This window comes from Stenella coeruleoalba (genome assembly GCF_951394435.1).
Source record: "Stenella coeruleoalba genome assembly, chromosome: 1".
NCBI classification, from domain to species: Eukaryota; Metazoa; Chordata; class Mammalia; order Artiodactyla; family Delphinidae; genus Stenella; species Stenella coeruleoalba.
The window spans coordinates 128,984,472-129,012,277 of NC_137169.1; the positions used below are offsets into that span (position 1 = coordinate 128,984,472).

General features: G+C 39.1%; 1 protein-coding gene across 3 annotated transcripts in view; it reads right to left on the reverse strand.

The window, feature by feature from the left end:
• Nucleotides 1–27,806, reverse strand: part of CRB1 (crumbs cell polarity complex component 1) — a 265,602-nt gene that overhangs the window by 222,399 nt on the left and 15,397 nt on the right. The window contains exon 2 of one of the 3 annotated variants that reach the window (XM_079912086.1): nucleotides 2,500–2,637. The exons of the other annotated variants lie outside the window; for them this stretch is intronic. Coding sequence (XP_079768212.1) covers nucleotides 2,500–2,637 — 138 coding nt within the window. The remainder of the gene's footprint in view (nucleotides 1–2,499; nucleotides 2,638–27,806) is intronic. 3 annotated transcript variants of the gene reach the window in all.

Consider the following 27,806-nt stretch of genomic DNA (forward strand, 5'->3'; position numbering starts at 1 on the left):
CAAGGCACCACTTTCATGAAAAAGTATAGTGTGGAGTCAAGGGTGACTCTTTTCTCTTAATTTTAAAAGAATGTATTTCAAAGTTCAAGAAGAAAAATCATTGATTCATTGAACGCATATGATCCAAAGAACTAAAATTTTCTGTGTGCTTTTATTGTGTTCTGAGCAGCACGCTAATCCCTCCACACTATCCCTTCAACAGAGTCTGTACATGTAAGCTAAGAGCACAGAATCCAGAGTCGGACCTCTGGGTCCTAGTCCCAGGTCCACCGTTCCCTGCAGCGTGGCCTCGGGAAAGTAAATAACCTCGCTGTGCCACTGTTTCTTCAGCTATAAAATGGAATTAATGACAAGTTCTACTTGTCATGCAAGTTAAATGGAAATAATGCTTGTAAAGCTCATACTGCTTATTTTCTCTCCTAAATAATCCTTCCGAGGAGAGAGAGAGATGTTTATATCTTACAACTCTGATGACTAAAGTTCTCAAGAAAGATATATTGGGTAGTGTAGAACTTGTGATCACCTGCATTTGAAACAGAGAGCTTGTTGAACGACATACTCATGGGACCTACCCAGACATATGAAATATCTGGGGCTGGACTTGAGAGGCTGCGTCTTAAACATACCAGCTCTCTGCTATGTACCAAAGGCTGAGATACCTGGGATAGCCATCTGATTCTATACAATACGGATGATCATTATCATATCTATCTTATGGTGGAGTTGTAAGGATTAAATGAAATATAACATATATAAAATGCTTAGCAATGTCAGCAACTTTTACTATTAGCTATTATTTTATTAATATGGCTGGAATATAGGATCTGTGTCATGAGTACTAAGAGGCAAGGGTGGAAAAGAAGGCTGAGGTTGTGAAAGTTTTCAAGTCAGTTAAAAATAAAAGTCTAAACTAAGTGTTTTGACGAGGAAGGCAATATCATCACAACTTGCCGGCAAATATATTAACACAGATAAGAGTCTGCCTGCCTAAAAATTAAACAAAATGAAGCTTCAATTTTTTTTAACTAATAAAAATATTGTGCTAGAGAATATATCAAGTAATTACAAAGTATTTATTTAAAGACTATCAATAAATAATCCCCCACTCAAAGAGAAAGAAGACAAATTATTTGTATGTAATTTCATTTGCACAGTTGAGCCCCTAAAAAAAGAGATGGTACTCTAGAGGTTACATATTCATCTCCTTAAAAGCTAAGTGCAGCAAACACTAGGAATTAGAGTATACCCTGCATTGGAATTACAAAGGTCTTTGCCATAAAATGTACTGTAACCTGACTTCATCTTGCGTTTTCCGTGTCTTGTCATTTCTTTTGCTCCATTTCTCCCCCCACGTCTCAACATATCACTTCTATGCCTCACTTCCGATTGCATGGGGCCCACTTTAAGTTTCAAGGAGGATGAATACTATTTAAATGACAACTCTTTTCAATAAGTACCACTCTGAAAAAAAGTCCTGAGTGTGTGGTATGTGTTGTGAATTTACTGTTCCTTCTTTTAGTTTGACTTGGTCTTTCTCCACTTGCCTTCAGCTGCCTTAGCTATAGCATCTATTCCTGTTTTCACCAAACCTCTGATATACGCTCAGCTGTAAACCATACAAGTAACGCTCTCGCTGGTGCAGCCACAGCAGGTGACCCAGATTACACAACTCTGTGTTCTAACACCAAGGAGTCTTGTTCAACAGCAGCTGATCTATGCCTTGCCTTATTGATATTCAGATTCGACAGACACAAATCACATGGCCCCTTTGACAAGCACACACTCTGCCTGTCTTTGTTTTAAGCATGTTCAATAGCTACTGTCCTTCATAAACACACAGCTGAGGCTGTTGGTCTCCTCTGATTTTCCACACTGCCGAACATCCAACAAGATTATCTCAGAAACATTATTCTTGTTTCAATTTGGGGAAGTTTGTGGAATATGACAACTCCATTTATAAAACAGAAGCACATACAATAGAAAGGAAGCCCATTTCTCTCTGGCAAAAGAAATGCTTTGAACCATCATCCTTTGGGGAAAATTGAGACTCTATCTCCTTGATTGTGAGAGCAAATGTTGGGACACCAAGTTCTTTAAAAGTGAAGATACATACACAGTATTGGAATAAAATGCTTTATAGCTTATGATTAATTTCCTTTTAAAGGATATCAATTACAAAGTGCCAGATCTATTCCATAAAAGTATAAATACATCAAAAAACCTTCTCTATGTGGCCATTTCAACCTCCTGCTCACCACTCAAAAGACTGAAAAAGAACATTTTCTATTAGAATACTTACTGGAAATCATAGAATCAGAAAATTGTTCACACTGACTGGTCCCACTGATTTGTTTAACACAGGACGCTTGCTCACACCAAATTCTTTTTACTTTTTTTTAAAGCCTTTCATTTTGTAGAACATGCAACACTACACACTTTTCCCATGAAATACTTAAAAGTCAGGAAATGTCAGAAGTTCAACAAATGGAAGAGGCTTACTTTTTATGGAGATGAGCAGTGAGAGACTGAGGCAGAAGATGAGAAGGTGGGTAACTGTCTGAAGCGCCATGGTCTCGTGGAGGACATGCTCCGACGTGCTGGTGGTGGTCTGGTCCCTGTCCAGCTCCCGAGCTCTGCCTGACTCAGAAAGAAGCCAGAGTCTCAGAGCCCCTGGGTGCCACCTCTGCCCCTTCCCCTCCTACAGCTCCCTCACAGAAGACTGGGGACTTAGATTCGGAAAGCAGTTGTGATTCTTAGCATCTTACTTACACAGGAGGATGGGGTGATTTTTCAAACCTGGTGCAGACTTTCCTCATGCTGGACTGGAGTCATCCCCCCTCAGACCTTGTGTACTACTTTCCTTCCTTTAACAATGCTGCCTGAAAAGGGCCTGCTTTAGGTGAGTGTCCTGAATCATTCTTAAAAGAGGAATTAATTTCTGATGACCGTCTTGGCACACAATCATTATGATCTGACAACTATTAAAGGAACACCCTGTATTTCTGTATATTTACCTTCATCTTCAGAACACAATTCACAGACACGTCACCTTTTCATAAACATACTCTCACAACTCAGTCAGATTACGGTTGTTGATAAAATGGACAGAGTTCTGGAGACTATTTAGAAGCAGTTTTTCTTCCATAAACCTAGAGCCCATTCCTAATCCTGTTCATGATATTTATAACCTCTGGGGTTTCTTGAATTTTTGCTTTACCATAATTGTTGAATGCAAATATATTTGCTTATTTTTTATATATACTTATGCTAAGTACTGTGGTATTTTTCTTCAGATTAAATTGTTCAAGTCCTTAAGACTGTATTTTCCTTGGACACTTCACAGAAACATCTATAGTTAAAGTCAGATGTCTTATTCTCTAAGGTTAGTGCTAGTACATGGCCTTGCTCCCTTGTTAAAACTGGCTACTTGTTACACTCAAAACGCAATTTACATTTCAGATTTTGTGTAAAACTTGAGAGCTCTGTCAGAAGTTTATGTATTTTAAAGTCTCTATATTTCCTGCTTGTGTATCTAAATAGGGAATAATATTTTGATGGCTTAATGTTTCCTACTAATGTTATATGCTGACCCACTCCCAGAGGATTTTACTTGCTATAGTGGGGCTTATCCACTTTAGTTTTTTATTTCTTACAGAGTTCATGATAGTTATTGTTTTTAAAGATCTTTCCCTATAATACAAACAATTTAGCTTGAGCAATTTAACAATTAGAGTAAAATAATTACAGATTATAGAGGCAGTATTAATCCTCTATTCTAATCCCTGTATTTTATCAGTTAGAGAATGAAAATGCAGAGCAATTATACTGTCTGCCCAGAGTCATCTAGAAAGATATGGCAGAGTTAGGACTAGAGTCTCCCCATTGATTTCTAGAACATTATGCCTTCAATAAACCCTATGGTTTCCATTTTCATCTTTATTCTTACATATCCCTTTATGCTTTTTGCAATGTGGACTCTGGGAAATCCACATACTAGAACAATCAAATCTTCCATCTGTCCTAAAAAGGCCTCCAGGGAGAGATGAATAGGCAGAGCACAGAGCATTTTTAGGGCAGTGAAAAATGCTCTGTATTATATTATAATGATGGATACATGTCATTATACTTTTGTCCAAACCCACAGACTGTATAACACCAAGAGCAAGCCCTAAGGTAATGGACTTTGGGTGATTATGATTTGTCAATGTAAGTTTATTTAATAAAAAATGTACCATCTGGTAGGTGATGCTGACAATGGGGAAGACTCTCCATGTGTCGGGGCAGGGCGTATATGGGAAATCTCTATACCTAACTCTCAATTTTATTGGAAACCCTGCTGGCACAGTGGTTAAGAATCTGCCTGCCAATGCAGGGGACACGGGTTCGAGCCCTGGTCCGGGAAGATCTCACATGCCGCGGAGCAACTAAGCCCATGAGCCACAACTACTGAGCCCAAGTGCTGCAACTACTGAAGCCCGCGCACCTAGAGCCCGTGCTGCGCAACAAGAGAAGGCACAGCAATGAGAAGCCCGCGCACCACAGCAAAGAGCAGCCCCCGCTCACCACAACTAGAGAAAGCCCGCGCACAGCAACGAAGACCCAATGCAGCCAAAAATAAGTAAATAAATAAAAATTTTTTAAAATAAATAAAAAAATAAAACTGGGTTCCACCATGGACCTCATGGACCTCAAGGCTAAGCGAGTGACAATGTACAAGACCACTTGATAGACTGGAGAGGAAATGAAGGGCTCCAGGCATAGAATCTGACGGTACTAGAAAACTTTCTGTAAAGTTGTGTTATGAGTGTCACAATTAAAGAGGCAAAGAAAATTTGGGTTTTTCAAAAGACAAAATTATCAAAGATAATAAGTGGTTGGGGAAACATATTACACAAAGAATGTGTGAAGAAATTGTATACGTTGAGCTTGAATATAGGAAAATAATCAGATATAGCTATTAAACAAAAGAGTGAATGGCTACTATGCGTCAGATTTGGGGCAAGTTAGGAAATCTTTACAAAAGAAGTAATATTTAAGCTGAATTTTCAAGTGTGGGTGAAACAAATAAATAGAGGGAAAGTGGTGTTTAATGGCTTTTCAGGAAAAGGGCACGTGTATAGGAATAGAGGCATACAGTGTATGGGCAGATCAAGGAACTGAACATATTCTGATATTGCAGAAATACAAGTATGAACAGGGCAATGTCAGCACATAAAACTCAGTAAACCACAAAATCAAGGTAGTTTAACTTCTAATATGAAGAAAGGAAACAATCAACAGGTTTTAAACAGTGGATTGGCATAATTTAATTAGATTTGCATTTGGAAAGATAACTCCCTTGGTCACGTGGCAATGACTGGCAGAGGGCAGATGAGAAGCATGGAAACCAGTGAAAAGGATGTTGTCATAGCCCACAAGAGAGCGATGGGGCCCAAACTAAATCAGACAGTGGGCAGAGCAAATGAAAAAAAAAGAGTAAAAGTAAACTAGATAGATCGAAAGGACTGAGGTAGAGAATAAGGCTGCAGAAAAGCTATAATTTTTCCAGCTTGGGCACTTGGGATAATAGTAATGCACTCACAGAAATAAATAATATAGACAAGGGCTTCCAAACAAGAAGGAGCAAGCACTCTCCTGCAAGTCAAACACACTGAAATACATGCATTTGGACAAACTATAACTTTTGTAAAAATACATAGGTTAGCTCTAAAAAGGGGGGGAGGGGAATATCCAATTGGGACAGAAATCGCTTGCCTTTTGGCTTCATGCAGGGGACGAATTCCAATTCTTCCCATTGGCTTTGGAATGCAGATTGGAAGCAGGACTCCTACTCTTGAACGTGGATAGATGGCTCCCTGTGAGAAACAGGAACCCAGACCTGCCCCATGTGTGAACCTACACCATGTGGAGGTCTCAACTTGCACTGAACATGGGGTGCAAAATTCTAAGCCAAAAATCTTATTAAATATAAAAAGGAAAGAAAGAAGTACTTGTTTGGAAATAGGAAAATCAATGGTCCAGTGAGAGGAGCCTGATAGGAACCATTGTGTGGGAATGCTGTAACCCACTGTTCACACAGGGTTCCTGTGGAAGGCAGCCTCTACTGAAGATAAGCTCACAGTCTAAAACTATGGATCAAACTAGAAACCCGCTGCCATAAGAGACAGAAGACATGACAAACGGAAACATTCACACTCAAAAGACTCAAAGAAAATGGAGCTATCAGAAGAGACTTTAAAATAACACTATAAAATGTCTGTTTAAAATTTTTAAAGAGATAAAAGAATGCATGAAAAACAATTAGGCCTATTAGAAAGTGAACCAAATATAAATTCTAAAAATGAGAAGTAGTCAGTGAAATAAAAAAACTCAACTGATGGCTTAAATGGTAGACAACACTACACTCAGCTAACTAGCGGATGGTTCCAAAGAATTCATCCAGAATAGAGCGGTATGAGATAAGGAGATGGTCCAAAAGAATGAACAACGAAGAGAGGTAGAAAGCTCTATTCCAGAAGAACGAAGGAAGAAAATGGGGAGGATGTAATTCCTAATGGTATATATTTTTTAAATATGAGTAAAAAAATATGACTTCTTGAATTTAAAAAAGCCCACTGAGTCCCTAGAAGATACCATATTTAAAGTGCATCAAAAATAAGTGAAATAAGACAAAGTGAACAAAATAAAATCTTAAAGGTCAATATTTGTCTTTAAAGTTAAAAAGTCTACGGTGGAATGACAGTAAAAAGTACTGAAGACTTTTCATCAATAAGCTAGATGTCATAAAACAAAGAATATAGGAGGAGATGAAGGTGTGTAGATATAAATGATAAGTACAGTTATAAAATATGTTCAGTTTGAGGTGCCTGTTCAAAAGCAAGATGAGGATATGTGATAGGATCTGGAAATACAACTCCAGAATTCAGGACAGCAGTTCTTCTTGGTGGAATAGATAGGTATCATATTAATGTACAAACATTTGCTGAGTGCCTGTTGTATACCAGACACCAGAGTAAACATCAGTAATTCATATATATATGTTAAGACAGGCTCATTGCCCTTATGGATCTACACTCTAGTGAGCAGATGCAACCTAGTGAGAAAAAATACTTCATCATTCAGTTACTTGAGGTTTAAAATTGACTTAATAGAGTGCAAAGAGCGCTGGTTATCTTCAGCTGATTACCTGCTCTGGACTGCAGATTCTTTCCTGGACGCTCTCTCGTTTAATACCCACAGAATCGAATCTCCATAAAGTATATGAAGTTATCTCGATTCGACAAAAGAGAGGCTGAGCCAGCCAGGTCAAACATATAATAAGTGATAGAGTTCAGATTCAAACTCAGTTCTACTAATCTATTGTTCTTAATTCTTGTCATGATGGTACTTATTTTTAATTATATAAGTAAATTATAAATGTATTCTTGTAAAAGTACTCTAAAGAATCTTTGATGAATACCAATCTCACACTCCTCCTCAGAAATAACCATTGTTATTGTTTGTGAAGATTGTTTTATACCATTCTAGACTACAGGTTGACAGATATATAGATGACTGATTGATAGACTGACAGACAAATTATTTGGCTTCTTTTCATTTTTTTCTTTTTAAATAATATTATAGTATGTGTATTATTATGCAACTTTCTTTTCTCACTCAGCAATATGTCTTGGGTATTTCCGCACATTATTAAATCTACCTAGCTCACACTTTTTTGTGTGTGTGTCTCCAGGGGGTCCCGCTCCAGGTGTCTATGCTGACCACACAGTCAACCTCCTCCCCACCCCGGGCCCTCCTCCCTGGACCCACTTCCCAGGGACCTAGAGACCGCCCCCCCCAGGGCCCTCAGCCTTATCTCCAGGATCCACAGGGCTGACAGGGTCCAGCCGGTACCTGGTCATAAGGGACTTCTCCAGCATCTGTCTGCACAGATCTGCGCAGAGCTGGAAACTCCTGCGCCTAAAATAGCTCCAGACCAGGAGCAGTGGCTCCATCTCCAGACCACAGCGGCCAAGGGTCACAAAGGACCAGGACCTGGCCAGGGAGGGCAGGGGCCGAGAAGTAGGTGGTGTCCAGCTCTCCAGCTCACACTTTTTTTTTTTTTTTTTGCAGTACGCGGGCCTCTCACCACTGTGGCCTCTCCCGTTGAGGAGCACAGGCTCCGGACGTAAGGCCCAGCGGCCATGGCTCACGGGCCTAGCTGCTCCGCGGCATGTGGGATCTTCCTGGACCGGGGCACGTACCCGTGTCTCGTGCATCAGCAGATGGACTCTCAACCACTGCGCCACCAAGGCAGCCCTCCAGCTCACACTTTTTAACGCCACATGGCATTCCACAGGATGGATGTACCATAGTTTAACTATTTCTTTTTCTGGGTGTCAGTGTTGTTTCCAATTTTCTCTATGCAAACAATAATTTAACAATAATCATTTTACACACCTCTCTTGTGCAAATGCACAAGAGTTTCTCTAGGGCAAATGCATAAAAGCAGTAATTTTAGGTTTTAGAGTATGTCTAGGTATTTCCTAACACACAAATTTCTACTTTATATGAATTCCCTTTTGCTGGATCTGATAAGATCTTGTCTTTTGAAAATAATGTCAGGGACTTCCCTCGCAGTACAGTGGTTGGGACGTCGCCTTCCAGTGCAGGGGGTGGGGATTTGATCCCTGGTCGGGGAACTAGGGTCCCACATGCCTCGTGGCCAAAAGGCCAAGGCACAGAACAGAAGCAATATTGTAAAAAATTCAATAAAGACTTTAAGAATGGTTCACATCAAAAAAAAAAAAAGAAAAGAAATGAATGTCAAAAATTATCTTTACTAATATAAATTTAAGTGGTCAATATTTCTTACAGAGGGCTGATAAATATGGAAAATTTCATAGGGCAATTTTAGATGTAATCCTCTAAATAATTTCAATATCATAAATTGTAACAAGATATAAATAAAGCTTAAGGATCATCTTAACACTGGGTTTTGATAAAATACTGTCAGGAGATTCTTGTATTTAATTCATTTTGACCCTGTGGTTATTATTCTATTTTGGATTCCTACAATCTAATATTTCCATTTTGCATTATTTTTGTTTATGCAAATGATCTCTATTATTAATGATGATTTCAGTAATCTTCCTCCCAAACTCTGATTATTTTCATAAGTAAAGGTTATTTGTAAATTATATCCAAAAATAAATTTCATATCAAGTTTAAAATCTATTTATTCAAAGAGTAAGAGCTATTTTTGAATCCTGAAAAGTCTTTTAACCTTTATTCTTTTTTATTCATCTTTTTGTTTTCTGATTATATATCACTGATGTTTATAATGTTATCCATTTTCCAGTAGCATTTACTGAGTTAGAGAGCTTTCCATTTGTGATTGCTTTGTTTTAGATTTTGAAAAATTATAGACTATAAAAACAAAAAAGAAAGCTAGATTTCATGAATGAATTTTAGTTGCTGGTACAATCTCTTATTCAACTAAATAAAATAAACATTAATTTAATATGAGCATTATCTATAGTCTGTATAGATAATACAGACTCTACAGATTTATAGATAAGTAGGTCTCGGCTTCCTTACAAGTACAAGAGAAATGATATAAAAGGAGAGAAAACACTCTATTGATTACTACACCAGAGTGTACCCAATACCAACACTAAGGCTTTCTCTTTCACAACACCATAGCCCCACAAGGAGTCAAGGACTCCACCCTCTGTTTCATGGAACCTTCCAAGTGTCCTGGTTTTTTAACAACAAGGAGTTAAGGACACATGGGACAGTTGGGGCCAAGTATAGACCAGAGTCACTGGGCATGAAACAGAATTTTCTGTTACATAATCAACAGGCCACAGACAGTTTTCAAAGGAAAGTCTTCTAGAATAGCCTGGAGAATAGCTGACCAACTCTTTCACATAAGTAATGGATAATATATGCACACAGGGATGGACAGGCATGGTTTTAGACGTTGGTTTAACATCCCCATGGCTCTCTCATAGTTAAGCTGACTCTCTCATCTCTTTCTAATCGATTCCCATGCCTCCCACCCTCAACCAGGTCTAACTTGCCCTTTTGTCTCCTGTCACTGCCTCTCCAGTTCCAAGCCCTATTACCCTCTCTCTACGCCTCCAGATCAGATGACCTTCATCTAATCTCCTCTGGGGTGGATGCTGAGTCCCATATTTTAGAGTGTCCAACATACTACAGATATAAATATATATATATAAATTAAGAAAAAAATGAAAAATGACAAAATTATACATGACAAGGGAGATACAGTGATTTAACTCAGAGGACGTTTTTTAAACTCTAAGAGATCACTTTTTACAATTCTATGTAAATAAATATGGAAATCTAGATTCAGTGCATAATTTCTTAGAAAAATACATATTACCAAAACTGAATCCCTTAGAGACAGAACTAAATAATGTTTTTGTGTGTGTGTGATTTATCAAGCAAGGACCAGTTAAGGAAAGTACCACTTTATATTTTCTCTCATACTCCTCTCTCTCTCATTCACCAATTCCCACACTCCTGCTCTGGAATTAAACCTCTCAATAAAACATTAGCACTTAAGCCTTGCTTCATTCCAGGAAATCCAAGCAAAGGCACACAACCTGATAACCTGTTAAAGAGACTCTGTTTTAAAATGTAGGTTTTATTATTATTCAGGTATATTGAGGCCAGCAGATCAGAAGATGATTGCCACTGAAAAGATGGTTTGTTTGTTATTCACAGTTCCCAAGAGGAGGGGACACCTCATGCCAGGCAGGGCCACACAGGAAGCACCATGGTCATCCAGGAGGCAGAAGGAACAGTAGGAAAATGTGTTCCTTCCTGTTTCTGCAGGAAGGAACAGGTGAGGCAGGGTAAGCAGGTTTCGTTTAGAAGATATAAAAGGAATGGGTGAGGCAGGGTAAGCAGGCTAGCTGGAATAATTGCAGCAGGCTCTGGGGTGTAGAGGTTGTCTTTAGTGGTCTGGTCCCTGATTCTGGAGTGATCTGGGCAGGAGAATAGTGGTCTGGAGTATGAGTCTGATAAAGGAAGTGGTGGGGTGTGGGCTCTGAATTGGTTAGTTTGCATCTGAAAGGCATGCTTGCAGAGGAGACTTACTATTTCTAGGAATTGGCTAGTCCTAGGAGGGGCACTTTCTCAGTCTCTCCAAGGTCAGAAAAAGATGTCAAAGCATTGAAAATACAGAAAATGAAAAGGTATGGTGAGTTCAGACACTCAGTAACATCCAAAACAGTGGATGAAGTTGAAATCTCCAAGTTCTGTGTAGAAAGTTTGTGAAGGATATATTTTCTGTAGAATATATAACTATGTAGTTATATAGTAGTTATAGTTAGATAGACAATAAATAGAAACATGATAGATAGATGATAGATAGTGCAAATTGTCACTCACCATCTGGTCTACAAGGATTGACTCATTAGCCACTGCATTTGCTGACCTACGGAACACCCTGAAAGAAATTCAGGGTGAAGATCAGGAATGAGGCACTCTGTGCTCTGGGGAAATAGGCCGAATAGGCCCTCAGATAGTTAGAAATACTTCAGGAAAATTTTTTTAATGAAACTGGACTCTTGTATCTCCTCATATTAAGAAAAGTACTAAGATCATTAACAGAGATATCTGTTCCTTGTGATTAGCAGTAACCTTCTACCAAGATATATGCTGATTACATGTACCCCTTTTCTAAAATCACATATATACCAGCCTCTTCCCCTACCTCTTTGAAGCAGTTTCTCAGAGCTGTATGAGAGGCTTCTCCCAGGCTATAGTCCTCATAAGACACTGAATAAACTAAGCTCACAGCTCTTACATTGTGTGTGTGTGTGTTTTCAAGTTTATAGTTTTGGCAACCACAAAAGGACTCAGAGCAGATTCAGAACCTCAGGAGGTTCCAAGTTGGTCCATTCAGAACAGAAACTCAGCCAGTGGTCATGCCATGAGGCACTGGGCTAGACCACAACGGGGAGAGTTCTGACATGATATACTTAGGATATTCAGGGTTCCAAGACCATGGCCTGGGTTCAAAACAGGGACTTAGGCCCAGAGTGAGAAAGGGAGACAAATCAGCAAGTCCAGGCAGAAGCTCAATGTGCTGAAAAAGTGTGAGAGGAATTAAGGTGAAAGAATAAGCCTGATAGTCATGTGAGAAAACATGCTAAGGACAATAGGACTAACTCTGGTTCCCAACTTGTACTGCTTTGGCAAAAATGTCTGCGGCTCTAAGGGGCTAAGTCTGCACTTTGAAGTTCCCTAGCGAATAGATGAGACAGCCAGACCAAAGCAATCGACCGACAGGTGGAAGAGTCCTTGTTTCTCCAAAATCGGCATAGGTGCCAGTAATCCAGATGCACTGGATGTGGGTGCCTTCTTACAATTATTAATGCTCATTTCCAACCAGGATCTGAACCATGACAGGTATTGATTCTTTTTAAGACTTTTTTTTTTTTGGATGTGGACCATTTTTAGTCTTTATTGAATTTGTTACAATATTGCTTCTGCTTTATGTTTTGGTTTTTTGGCCACAAGGCATGTGGGATCTTAGCTCCCTGACCAGGGATCGAACCCACACCCCCTTGCATTGGAAGGTGAAGTTTTAACCACTGGACCGCCAGGGAAGTCCCAACAGGTATTGATTCTTGATAAATATTTTTCTTGGCTAGACCCACATCTAAGAGCTTAGAATACTTAGATTATAAGTAACAGGTAACCTTAAGAAAATAAAGAATTTATTGGCAGAATACTCAATGCCTCACAGGAAGATGAGAATTTAGGAGAACAAGTTTGAATAGAGCGAAACCATGGTGGTGCTGAGTCAGGACAATAAGAATCGCATAATTCTGTGAGGATAATACCACTCACATGAATGAATTTGAATAATCTCCCCCATTCTGTCAAAGTCGAGGAAGAGGGAACCAGAGTGGCCTACCAAAGTAAGGCAGGGCTGTGCACCTTGATTTGCCATGCAGTGCTACCAAGCTACACCAAATGAAAAAGCAAGAACTCCCCCAAAGGAATTTAGGATGCTGCTGTCAAATGACGGGGAAATGGATGCTGGCAACCAAAAGGAGCGAATGCCCATTATAAACCTAAAGAGAGGGGCTTCCCTGGTGGCGCAGTGGTTGAGAGTACGCCTGCCATGCAGAGGACACAGGTTCGTACCCTGGTCCGGGAAGATACTACATGCTGCGGAGATGCTAGGCCCGTGAGCCATGGCCGCTGAGCCTACGCGTCCGGAGCCTGTGCTCCGCAACGGGAGAGGCCACAACAGTGAGAGGCCCCCATACCGCAAAAAAAAAAATTAATGAAGAATCCATGACAAGGCTGAGTATCCTTAAGAGGTTTTTAAATTTAAACAACGACAAAATCCAATGAATAAATCACTGTACATTGTCACATAAAAATTACTCCCCATTGAAGAGAATGCCCACCACAAAATTACTAGATATATTAAAATGTACTTATTTGTGTTACAGAGTTCTGCAAAAGTTTAACTGAGAGATATTTTCTAGAATTGTAGAGAGAACACAAATATAAATTTGTGAAGTCATATAATAAGATAAAGGCAATGATTCAATTAATTTATTGGCATATATGAACTTTATTCAAACCCTACAATTGCCTTTGAAATTATTATCTTTCATAAAGATATATATAGACACCTTTTTATTGAAGTATAGTTGATTTACAATGTTGTGTTAGTTTCTGGTGTACAGCAAAGTGATTCAGATATATATATATATGAATATATCTTAATATATATATATACATATATATATATATATATATATATATATATACACACACACACAAGTGTCTTTGTAAAAACTGACTTCCTGAGTTCAGGGGGCAGTCCTGATTCTAGTTAATCTATGTCCCTACTCAGAAATTAAAACAGATGAGGCTCTTTTGCTCCTTCTCCTCATTCAATTATCACCACCACAGAAAAGCAGAAATAGCAACAGAGCTGGGATTTGAGTAGGAGAGACAATATAAAAAAATACATTCTATTCATATCATAAATCATTGTGACACTACTAAGAAAAAACATGAACAATTCTGACAAGTTGTCACCACTGACATCAATATTAATTTCTAAAATCCTTAGTGGACTAAAACTTTCAGCACCCTATAGTACTTTTTTCTTCTATTTTGCTATAAATAATGATTACATAGAATTTTTTGTGCATCACTCAGGACAAGGGAGGGCAAAGGAGTACAGAGGGATTCATGTGCTGACCCTGGTCTTCAGGGGGCCCGGGTACTACACCAGGTGAATAACTGTAAGGTCCACGAGCCTGCAGAATCTCCAGGAAGCTTTTTATCAAATACTAGGGCTGTGGATTTCTTCCCAATAATTATTCTTATATCTGTAAATAAATGTATCTACCTCTCTGTGGAGGAGGAGAAAAGATGTATGAATTGGGAGGCTGAAGAGAACAGAGTGGAAGCTCAGAGTCTGGATGCATAGCTACCCGAAGCTTTATCACCATTTCCATCCCCAGGACATTTGGGATGAACTCTGAGACTATTTCAGCACCCAAGTGCTCAGTACTGAAAAAACTCCCCAAATCTCAGATTTATAATTTCGACCTCACTGGCAGTGGCAGAGGAAGGTATCAGCACAAAGAGCTGTTAATTCTTTAAAACCTTGATAGTTTTAGCAAATGAAACTATAGCCTTAAAAATTCAAAACAAACAAATTTAAGAGTTTTGTTAGTTTACCAAGTGAATCTTTGCTTTGTAAAGGATAAACCCATACACTATTTTCCTTCCAAAAGTGTTGGGGTTTTTTCCTTCTTTATAAAACACATTTTGTGTGCAGTATGGCAGATATGAGCACTCAAATCTAATTCTATTGTTGCAACATTCAAAATCATTTGTTAAGTCCCAAATATATACAGGTTTGGAGAAAACACAGATAAATTAACCCAGTTATTTACATTAAGAGCTCATATTAAAATCAGTGTAGACAACCACGAATACAATGAATTGTAACATAATAAGATAAATGTTTTAAAACATGTTCAAAGTGCTATGAAAGCATGAATGCAAAAGTGATTAATTCTGCCTGAAAATTCAGAGACAATTTCCTGGAAGAGATGTCATTTTAAATGGACTTTTTAAGAATAAGTAAAACTATGCCAAGAAATAATGTGTGATAAAAGTATTCAAGACCCAGGAGACAGCAGAATATATGAATGTATTTATGGAATCAGCAAATAACTGGGATTAGCTTGACCAGGGGATGCTCAGAGGGAAGTATTGAAAGATGTCTGGACGAGGTGGACTCAGCAGGTTTTGTGACCTGGAATGTCATGCCAAGGAGTTTGGAGGGTCAACAAAGGGTCATAAGGAAGGGAGTAATATAATTAGATGAGTGGTTTAAAGTTAAGGATGATAATCCCAGCTGCAGTGTGATGAATAAAGTGGAATCATCTGGATGATAGGGACTGTGGCCATTTGATGCAGGAAAAGGGGGGGGTACAAGCTACGGTCTGTGGAACAACTCTAAACAGCTGCCTATTTTTATATTACCTGCAAGCTAAGAATGGGATTTTACATTTTTAAATAGTTTCAGGTTTTTAATAGAATAATATCTAACACATAAAATGTAAAAATTATATAACATTCAAATTTCTGTGTCCATAAATAAAGTTGTATTTGAGCACAGCCATGTATTCACATCCATGTTGTCTACAGCTGGCTGCACTCACAATACAGCAGCAGAGCTAAGCATTACAACAAAGACCACGTGGTCTACAAAACCGAAACTATTTATGACCTAGCTTTTTACCGAAAAAGTTTGCTAATGTCTGATCTAGGGTATAAACAAACTGGATAGCTAGGTCCAAAATGAGTTATATTCAGAAAGATTCTACCACCAGTAGTAAAGTAACAGCATCACCGAAAACTATTCATCGTTCTAGATATTAACCTAGTTCAAGTTCTGGTAACTGATAAAAATCCTGAATACAGAAAAATATCACTACAAGAGAATATTGGGTAAGCTGGCACTAAGCAGATAATCTAACTCTCCTTCTTCCTAACACCACAATACCAACTGAAATGATTTTTTTAAAACATTAAAATATTGGAAAACCCCATATTGCACTGAAGACTTGGGGAGGAAGCTAGCTCTATGGGACAAATTTCAAGGAATTTCTAACAGAATGTTTTTAAGACAAGACTAAAGAAGCCAGGGAGAGTCAAGCACACAGCTTCCATTCTGGAGAAAGTGATCTTATTTGGCAGGAAATAAGTAAAAGAGATATTTTGAGGAACAGTGATTAAAAGCACAAGACTCAATGTCAGCCAGTCCTGTCTATAACTTCATTCACTAAATGTGTATTTAATGAGTATTGACTGCATACCAGGCAATTACATGATATTGCACAAGCTTAACATCACTGAACCTGTTTCTTAAAAGGCACCTTATAGGTCTGCTCTGAAAATCAAATAACAGCCACCTCCAACATTCTACAACAAGGACAACTACAAACACTTCTATAGAGCTTCCTATGTGCTCAGCATTATTCTAAGCACCTTATGTGTTCATTTATTTAAATCCTTACGACACCATTTTATACATAAGGAAACGGTAGTAAACGAAGTTATGTAAATTACACGAGGTTTCACAGCTATGCAAGCAGAACCGTGATTGGAAATCAGATGGTCTGCGTACAGGGCCCATGTTCTCAACCACTGCGCTGCACTATTTCTTCAAATCAAATAAAATATGAAAAGCTGCACAATGTCTATGTTTTGATTGTTTAGTAAATGGTGGTTATTTCCATATTTTATGGAATTGCTTTAATCACTGATACAGAGGTGAAGGCTACCAAGTGGACAGAATGGAGGATAGATGGAAATCACTTTGCTTGAAAACCTTTATATCAAGGGCATTGAGAGACGCTCACCAGGAAAATCAAGGGAAAGAAAAACCTATCACACAGAAAACAACATGGCGAGGAGGCACTTGTAACTAAGGTGGGGCTCTTCCCTGATGCGAAAAGCTGTGGTCCCACGAAGGATGGGAAGAAGAATTGAAAATCATTTTCAAAAGATTTTTCTTTGCCTAATGCTATTCATCAAGATAAATTTCTGATGGATGAATGATTTAAATGAAAAATATAAGACAATAAATAATGCATAATATAGATGCAACTATGTAATTTTGGGATGGGGAAAACTGTTTTTAATACCAAAACAAGCCCTTTAAGGAAAAATTATTAATATATTTGATCTGGTTGCAAAGCAGATGAAAAACTGAGAAAAACAATGGCAAGATAATTCCAGGTGGGCTTCCTCCCATCACAGGGCCTCTGCACATGCTATTCTCTCTTTGTGTAAATGCTCCCCTAATTCATCCTTCAGTGCCTGGTGTCATCACTAACTGTCATTTCCTCAGGCAGGCATTCATGGCCTAGTGTGCTCGTTTCCTGGGGCTGACATAACAAGGTATTATAACTGGGGGGCTAAACAACAGGGCTGTGTTTCCTCACAGCTCTGGAGGCTACAAGTATGGGATGATGGTGCTGGCAGGGTTAGTTCCTTCTGAGGGCTGTGAGGGAGGGATCTGTTCCAGGCCTCTCTCCAGCCTCTGGTGTTTTGCTGGCAATAGTTGACACTCCTTGGGCCCTGCTGCTCTACCCCAAATTTCCACCTTCATCTCTACACAGCTTTCTCCCTGGGTGCATGTCTGGCTCCAAATTTCCCCTCTTTATCAGGATACCAAGTTGTATTCGATTAGGGGCCCGATCTACTCCAGTATGTCCTCATTTTAAATAATTACATCCACAATGACCCTATTTCCAAGTAAGGTCAAGTTCTGAGGTACTGGGGGTTAGAACATCAACATATGAATTTGGGAGAACACAGTTCAACCCAGAACACCTACCTAAATCCAAGCCTCCTTTTTATATTCATTCTTCAAATACCAGGAAAATATTCCTTTCCTTTGTCCCATGAATTAGAGATATACTTTTACAATTGTTTGTGTTATTATTTTATTAATATCAATATTCTCCACAAAACTGTAAGCACAATCAAAGCTGAAATTACTTCAATGACAAATGGAACATCATTCATTTGTCCACTCAACGGATAGTTTCTCTGTGCAATGAATGCCCTGGGCAAGGTGTCAAGTATACAGCAGCATGCAAGTCAGAACACTCTATAACATAAATCACAGCAAGATCCTTTTTGACCCACCTCCTAGAGAAATGGAAATAAAAACAAAAATAAACAAATGGGACCTAATGAAACTTCAAAGCTTTTGCACAGCAAAGGAAACCATAAACAAGGCCAAAAGACAACCCTCAGAATGGGAGAAAATATTTGCAAAGGAAGCAACTGACAAAGGATTAATCTCCAAAATTTACAAGCAGCTCATGCAGCTCAATATCAATAAAACAAACAACTCAATCCAAAAATGGGCAGAAGACCTAAACAGACATTTCTCCAAAGATATACAGATTGCCAACAAACACATGAAAGAATGCTCAACATCATTAATCATTAGAGAAATGAAATCAAAACTACAATGAGATATCATCTCACACCAGTCAGAATGGCCATCATCAAAAAATCTACAAACAATAAATGCTGTAGAGGGTGTGGAGAAAAGGGAACCCTCATATACTGTTGGTGGGAATGTAAATTGATATAGCCACTATGGAGAACAGTATGGAGGTTCCTTAAAAAACTAAAAATAGAACTACCATATGACCCAGCACTCCCACTACTGGGCATATACCCTGAGAAAACCATAATTCAAAAAGAGTCATGTACCACGATGTTCATTGCAGCTCTATTTACAATAGCCAGGACATGGAAGCAATCTAAGTGTCAATACTTTTTTTACTAACTCCACTCTTGATGGATTTTTCCACTCTGGACTTTGCCTGCTATTTAGAATGTCAGTGTTAACTTGCTTCTCTCACCTGAGTTGACCTCCCAGAATTTAGATTCTGGCTTCCTTCCTGTTCCCTCCTGCAACATTTGTCTTCTCTGACCTCGCCATTTTGACTGCCTACACCTATCAGACCGCTAGTTTTATTCTATCTGGAAAATCTCCTAACGCCCTTTCTGAACGCTCCCAACACTCCAGAACGCAGGAAATAAGACCTCACACTCAGAACATTCATCTTCCTTAAACACTACTCATTACTTTCAATAGTTCCATACTACTTTCTATCACATCATTAATTATCATCCACTGCATTCAGAGAATCTGTAGTTTACAGCCCTCTGCTATCTAATCATATTTCCTCCTCTCCATTCAGAAATGTTCAGAAATCTGTACACACACCATTCACAAAATAAATAGCTTTGTATCAGCCTTTCCTAATTTGAAAATTTCATGTTCTATGTACAAGATTATTCATGGCTTCATTGTAATTATAAAATATTGAGAAATTTCCCTCTTACCAAAAGGGACATATAGGGAGGGGACTGGTTAAAATGTATGATCTGAGTATTTAATGAAATACTAAACAGCTGTTTTAAAAAAATAAAAGTTATTTATGAACATGATAATAAAGTATTCCAAAAGACATTGTAAAAAAGCAATGTGAAAAATGGTGTGTATAGTAAGTATGTAACATTTGTGTTACAAAAAGAAGGGATTATAATTACCTGTGTCCGCTTATATATGCATAAAATATCAGTAGAAGAATTAAAAAGAAAAACCAGTAACTTTATTTCACTTTGGATAAGACACCTGGATGGTCGGAGACACAAGTGAGTTGGAGATTTTTCATAGCATGCCTGCTTATACTTATCTTTCTTAATTTTGAAATTTATAATTATAGTACTTATTTAAAAATTAGATTAACAAAAACTTTCATGATTCATTCTGAGAAACCAGTTTTGTCTGTGGCCTTTAATCACACCTTGTTTAAAAAAATAACATTTTGGGGCTTCCCTGGTGGCCCAGTGGTTGAGAGTCCGCCTGCCAATGCAGGGGACACGGGTTCGTGCCCCGGTCCGAGAAGACCCCACATGCCGCGGATTGGCTGGGCCCGTGAGCCATGGCCGCTGAGCCTGCGCGTCCGGAGCCTGTGCTCCGCAACGGGAGAGGCCACAACAGGGAGAGGCCCGCGAACCGCAAAAAAAAAAAAAGTAACATTTTGTTTTAATGCTGTACCAGAGTTTAATTATTGTGAAGACACTGCAATCAATAATAAAGATCCAAATTAAAACTAAAATTTACCCATCTGTGGGGATCTCATGAATTGGCAAATATGTAGGCAATGCTAACTGTATCATAATTTAATCCTTACCTGCTTTTTTTTTTACCACTTAACATCAATTTCAGAAACATTAAAATGTAAGATAATAATAATGTTATTATTGTAAGAAATAGAGAATTTTTAAGGCTTAGCCCAAGTCTCACCTCCAGGAGACTCTCACCTGTTTCACTGAGCTCCTTTTTCTCTTTTGGAGTTTTTTTGTATTTAAAATATTTACTACACAATTTAGAGTTGGCTACAATAATCACCATTTATCTAACACTTATCCCCCACCCTGTATTTTAGGTAGTATTGTCCTACTTTACAGATAAGAAAACTGAGGCCCAGAGTCCTTAAGTAATCAAAATAATTCAAAATCAGGTTTGTCTGACTCCAGAGACTGGATGCTTCCCACTCAGGCATATTTTGTTTTGTATAATTTCTAATTATTTCATTTGCTAATTCTGTAACAAATTAGCAGTAAGATTTCTGCAGATGGGAAAATTTCTGCAGATTGGCAGTGCTCGGTTTTGTCCTTCACAGACCAAACTCTGGGAACTTAATTATTCTTCCTAAAATGCTTTTACATGATGAGGGTATATTTTGTTGAAAATTGTGATGTTTGTAAAAAGAGCCATTTAATATACATGAATAATTAAAATGTACAAATATCTTTCCAGGCTTCAAATATGCAATTTTGAGTGATATTAATGTAGTAATCTTTCGGTGTCACAATATTTTAAAATGGCAATATTTACAAGAATTTATAACATGTATAACTACTACATAGTTAATAGTTAATAATATTCATAGTTAATAATATTCTCTTGGGCTTATAGGTTTAACATTTACCAAAGCACCTACTCATGGTCACCTAGATTATTTAAGGTGCAAATTTGTGTGATGATTGTTTTTCCCAAGTTCCAAAGTTTAAGCTCTGTTTCTTTAACATGCAAACTTCCCCTAAGCATTTTGCATTTTACAGACCAAACAAACCAGTTCGGAGAAGATGCTGGCTACCCTCCGGGGAGCACCTGAAAGCAGTGGTGTGTGGTACAGCGCTGCTTACTTTTGATGAATTCCTCCATGAAGAACATGTTTTCTCCGCCTTGCCTGGGGTTGATACCACCAGGGAGCAATTCCATTGTCACTGATGAATGCTAGCTAGGTCAGACCTTGTCAGTGCAAATGAAAGTCTTGTGATTAGTATTCTGTACCTTCTTACTAATGAACCTTCTAATCATGAAACCTGTCTGTACTTATCATAATCTTCTAACTGCTAAGTGCCCTTGAAAGGTTAGATAAGTGGAAAATAGTACCATTGGTTTGGTTTGGTTTTTTTTTTTTCTTGCAATATGCCTTTCAAAGTTAGTTTGGTGCTTTGCTTTTAGGACTCATAATTAGAATTGGTCGACATTATGACAGTGACAACCTTGGTTATACAATTCCAATATGCAAATGAAAGTTACAAACACACAACAATTATGTATAATCAAAATGAGAAAATTTTTTGGAAACATTCACGTTTTGAGGGGAACATTTTGAGAGTAGAAAAAATATTTAAGAGTATCCGTACCGGACTTTGCTAGAAAAACATTTAATTGAAAAAATTATAAGTGAAAAAGGTTTTGCACTAAAAAGAATTTATTTTTTAAAAGGGTGACCTTGAGGTCAATGTTTAAGGAAAAGTTAATATAACCTGAGTAGCTTCTGGCCTAAACTCAAAAATGTATACATTCTTAACTGCTCAAGGATGTATTTGTGACGGCTTCAGATCAATTGCATATCTCATCTAATCGAGGATGTCATCAACTATAAGATGCATCATTATTTTTTATATTACTAAGAAGGAAAAAATGCTGCCAATTAAACTATGACAAGGTATTGATTGCAAGTCACATCAGAGATGTTAAAATATAGGGAAAGATACTTCTTAGAATTGATGAAATAAGTATTGTAAACTAATATGTAAAAAATATGGATACTAGGGGTAGGAGTGCAGGAAACCTTCTGTAGAAGTATCACCTTTCCTAACCAACATTTCAACCAAATCTGTATTCACCAGGGCCTAAACCTAAATAGAGTCTATCTGAATTTACACATTCTTTATTCTTTTAATTTTGATTGAGGAGGTACTCTACTCAGCTCTGCTAATAAAGTTCTAGTAATTCATTCTGTCATGTGATCCAGGGGTCAGCAAATTTTTATAAAGGATCAGATAGTAAGTATTTTAGTGTTTTGAACCATACAGTCTCTGATGCAACTGCTCATCCTCAGCCATTGTAGCACAAAAGCAGCCATGGACAATTAAAACTTTACTTATAGACACTGAATTTTGAATTTCATATAGTTCTCATGTGTCATGAAATTTTATTCTTCTTTTGCTCTTTTTTCAAGCACTTAACAATCTAAAAATATTCTTGGGACCTCTTCCAGGAAAATGCAATATACATATTTTTTTCCTATTCCTTCTGCTAATTACAACTAAAAACCCTATACATTATACATGTAAAGCAAACATGAGAGACTCTAAAAGATAGAGCAAAGCAGACTGGCTAGTGGACTCGAGGCTCAAGAAATGATATGATGATAAGCTCTTTTTTGGGGTTTTTTGGCCTTGTGTATCCCACACTTGGATCTGAAGAAGCTAGAAATTCAAAAATGCCAACAGATGTAGACAAATAAACGTCGAGCAAAAGCCTGCACTCTTTAGCCAAAGGACCAGAAAATAGGGAACCTAGCAAGACAGACATGTCACTACTGATCAGATGGACAATAAAAGGAAGTACTATGAACAACTCTGTGCCCACCAATCTGGTAACTTAGATAAAATGGACCATTTTCTTTAGAGACAGAAAATACAAAATCCATACAAGAAATAATAAATAATCTGAAGAGGCCTATATCTATTGAAGAAATTGAGTCAATAATCTTCAAATAATAATCTTCAAAAAATAAAAGCACTATGCCCAGACTATTTTACTGGTAAATTCTACCAAACATTCAATGAAGAAATGAGACCAACTCTCTACAGTCTCTGCCAGAAAGTAGAAGAGAGACTACTTCCTAATTCATTCTACGAGGCCAACATTACACTAATGCCTAAAACAGGTAAAGACATTAGAAGAAAGGAAAACTTCAGGTCTGTATATCTCATGAACATAGATGCAAAAAAACCTCAGTAAAATACTAGTGAATTGAATCCAAAAAATATATGAAAAGAATTATACACTATGCCCAAAAGGGATTGATTCCTCATAGGCAAGGCTGGTTCAACATTTGAAAATCAATGTAATCAACCACATTAAAAGCTTTAAAGAAAAAAAATCATATGAGCATATAATTAGAAGCAGAAAAAGCCTTTGACAAAATTTAACTCCCATGCATGACAGAAACGCTTAGAAAAATAGGAATGGAGGGAAACTTCTTCGACTTGATAAAGAGCTTCTACCAAAAACTCCACAGCTAAATAGTGAAGGATGGAATGCTTTCACCCTAAGATCAGGAACAAGTCGAGGATGTCCATTCTTAGCTTCTCTTATTCAACATAGTGCTGAAAGTTCTAGCCAGTGCAATAAGGCAAAAAAAGAAAATAAAAGCCTTACAGGTCATACTTACACAGTGTGTACGGGGCTACTTCTCAAGTTCACTCCATAATACATAAGGCTATAATCACACAGCCTTACTTCTGTCCATAATGTGTTTGTACTAGAGCTCATAAGAGCACAACTATGTGATAAGGTTGAGAATTCCAACCTGAACCAAAGCTAGAACCAGGGGATAGGCCACAAGAGCATGGCTTCAGGATAAGCCTAACACAAAATAGGAAAGAACAGCCCCAAGATTCACGCATGGCTTCAATCAAGTCACCAGAAGGATAGATGAGAGAAGGATTTAATTCAGAAACTCTAGTCATTAGTAAATGTCCATTTTTCTTGGAAAGACCTTTGGATCACACAGTGTTTGAGAAGAAAGATGGCCCAGTAACCTGGTTCCTACAACCCTTCTCCTTGTGAGTTATTTGTCTATACTCTGGCTCTATAACAAACTACTCTAGCATTTAGGTACTTAGAAATCTGATCATTTATTTAATTGTGAGTCTGTGGTCTGAACCACCCAGCTGTCTCTTCTGGCTTGCTCATGCCTCCAGCACACTCGTCTGGTGGTTTGGCTGGTGTGTAGGTGACTAAGATGGTCTCACTCACATGATGGCTATTTGGCAGCATGGGTACCTGGGCCACATGTCTGTCATCACAGCAGTTTAACACAGGCTGTACCACATGGTGCTCACAGGATTCCAGGAGCAGCAGGGGAGCCAGCCACAGAGCTCTGCATATGTCAAATCTCTGAAGTCCTGCCTTTGCTTGATGATCAGGTCGAATTATCCCCATCAGGATGCTGACGACTCTCCCTGCCTGCTTGCCCGTTAGCATGAGGAACCCAAAGTGCCCAGCTAGCAACTGTAGCTTAGAGTTAGTGGGACCCAAATGAAATTATTTCCCCTATGAAATCAGGTCCTCAAAACACACTTCAGTGTCTCAGAGTTGCAGGGACAGAAAGTACAAGCTCCCCAACTGGGCCCCCAAAAGGAGGACAGGTTGGGCCACTCCTGCTTCCACCCTTGGTTCCCACATATTTGCCCACAGGACACAGAGCCACACATTGTCACTGATTTGGAACATACATTACGTCCTGGAGGATGATGTGAGCTGACTTCTTAATTGTGCTTTTGACAGACTTTTCCATCATTCTGTCAGGCCAGCAGCTGTTCAGTGACATGGGATATAACTGACACAACCTGTGGATTCCAAGGGCACACGCCCACTCCTGCCTCACAGAAGGGTCCAATGCAGCTATGTTGCCACCAACTGGCAGGTGAGTTTCCTCGTAGAATGTTTCAGTGCTGGCCTCCATCGCCGCCAGTTCAGGCTTCCAGGAGCTGCAGAACTAGACAGATAAGCCTTGGTGAATGGGAGCCCAAGTTGTTGGGACCACGAATAGCTTTCATCCCTGTCCCCATGGTTTCTCTATTCTTGCAACCATTTTACCAGCACAGGAGGGGCTGATGACAGAGGCTGGCTGATGACAACTGGGTGAGTCACTTTGTCTGTTTAGTGCTTCTTCAATAGTGGATACTTTCAGATGGTCATTTACAAGTATATGGTCATCCACTGCTGTGTGACAAAATCCTCTGACACGTGGCAGTTTGAAACAACAAACATTTATCTGCATCGACTTCCACTCAGGAATCCAGAAGCAGCTGGTTCTGGTTCAGGGTCCCTCAGGAGGTTGCAGTCAAGCTGCTGCCTAGGGTTGCAGCCTGGGAACTAAAGGGTCCATTTCCAAGGCCACTCACATGGCTGTTGGCAGAAAGCCTCTGTTGCTCATCACATGGGGCTCTCCTGTGTCCCCTGGGTTCCTCATGATATGGCAGCTGGCTTCCTCCAGAGGAAGTGATATGAGAGAAGGAGCAGGAAGCTACAGTGCCCTTTGTAAACTAGTGTAAACTTTGTAAACTAGTGTAAACTTTGTAAACTTTCTTCATTAGAAGAAAGTCTAGCCCAAAGTTGAGGGGAGGGAAACTACGCTCCACCTCTTGAAGAGAGGAGTATCAAAGAATGTGGGGACACTTAAAACCACTACCACAAATGGTACAAAGATCTTCAGACTGTGTGCCCACTCCCAAAGGTCATCCACATGTCTCTACCCTACCCTACTTCTTTGTGAAGGTCATTCAGGTTCTCTGAGAAGCAGACACAGAGATGGAGTTAGGAGAAGAAATTAATCTGTTGGAGGAGGGGAGGTAACACCCATGAAAGACAAAAGGAGGAAACAATTTGGCAGGGGATCAATCAAATCATGATGCAGGATGGACAAGTTGTCTGCCAGCTCAGTGGGGAGTTCTGGAGCAAAGAACTCATTAGAAGAGTCCATAAGAGGGATCTCACACTGGGCAGAAATGGCTAGGCCCATGTACTGCCATCTTATTCACTGGCTTCCCTGAGAAGACCATGACCTTGGCTCAAACGTTAGGTAGATATCGAATAAGAAAACAGCTACAGATTGTTAGCCAACCATACCCTAGTTGCATCAGGAGAAATATGTTTGGCTCCCAACTAGGTGGCCCTTGATACACCCTTGACCAATCTTGATGGCTAATGGGCAAGTGTAACAGCTATGCCCTAAGAAAGGCCTGGAGAGCCAAGGGCTCAGACCCATCACATATTGGGGTCTAGGTCAAACCACCATTAATCCACCTAGAACAGTTGAGGGTGAGCGTCATCTAGAATTCTTAGTAGAGAAGAAAGATTCAGAAGACCAGTTATACCCCTTTGATTAGCTGCAATGGAGGGTGCTGTGGTTAGTGCCACTTATGTTCTCCTTAAAGATTCTCCCAGGAAAAGAGGCCCTCTAGAATCCTGAAGGAATGGCTCCTGGAATGAATATGCAGAAGTGGATCCAGGTCCCATGAAGGGTGGAACGTAGATGCCATGGGGCTTTTGAAGTATCTGTGCCCTCTGTCCCCACTTACATCTAATCCACAGTGTAACATTTCCATTTCAAACTGGGTTGCTGCTGGGGCCCTGACGTTATGACTTGGTGTGTTCGATGGAATCTTTCTCATGCTGAGCAGCCCTGGCAGCAGGGCCATCTCATGATTCATAGCCAGGCATTCCATCTCTACCAGGGCCTAGTAGCCCATCTGGATTTGTTTTCCAAAAGCTAGATAGTTCTCCACTGCAGATGGCATGGCCTTGCTTCACAACTCCAAAGGCTTGCAATGAGATTCTGGAATTTGACCATAGATTCCACACTGCATCTTATCTCACAGATACATCTAAAATAATACGGTCTGTTGAGTTGTATTGTCCAAGCGGAGGTTGCATCATCTGCTGGTCTTGCATCAGAACCCCTTTCTGCCCCAGGCCTCACTCAAAACTGTCAGCCTTTCATATCACTTAATATTTGGGCTGGAGCAGTATTTCCAAGTATGGAATAGTCTGTCTCCAGAGCCCAAGGAGGCCTCCCAAGCCTTTTGCTTCATTCTTCATGATGGAAGTTACAAGATGCAAGAATTTCTCCTTCACTGTGAAGAGGATAGCCTAACATGCTTCAGACGACTGGACCTCTAAAATATTACTGATGTAGCAGGTCCCTGAAATCTCATAGCATTAATCTCCTTCCCTCTCAAGTAAATGTATCTTATCAATGCATCCTTGATACTTATCATTTCTTGCTCATCCAGTATGATTAGCATTCTTTTTTAAATTGGCTCTAGAAAAGGTATTCTTTTATGTCATGGCAACTGCAATTGGGGCTAGTACTTGACAGAATTTATGGTATCTACTGTAATTTTCCAAGGACCATCGCCTTTTGTAGAAAACAAACTGGTGGATCAAATAGAAATACAGGGGGGACCACCATCTCTGCATCCTTTAAGAGTGGTAGTAATTTCTGCCATTCCTCCTTGACACTGAATAGTGTTTTGTATTCACCGTCTTGGCCACAATGGCAAGTAATTTCAAAAACTTCCACTTGACCTTCCTCACCCACCCACCCTCA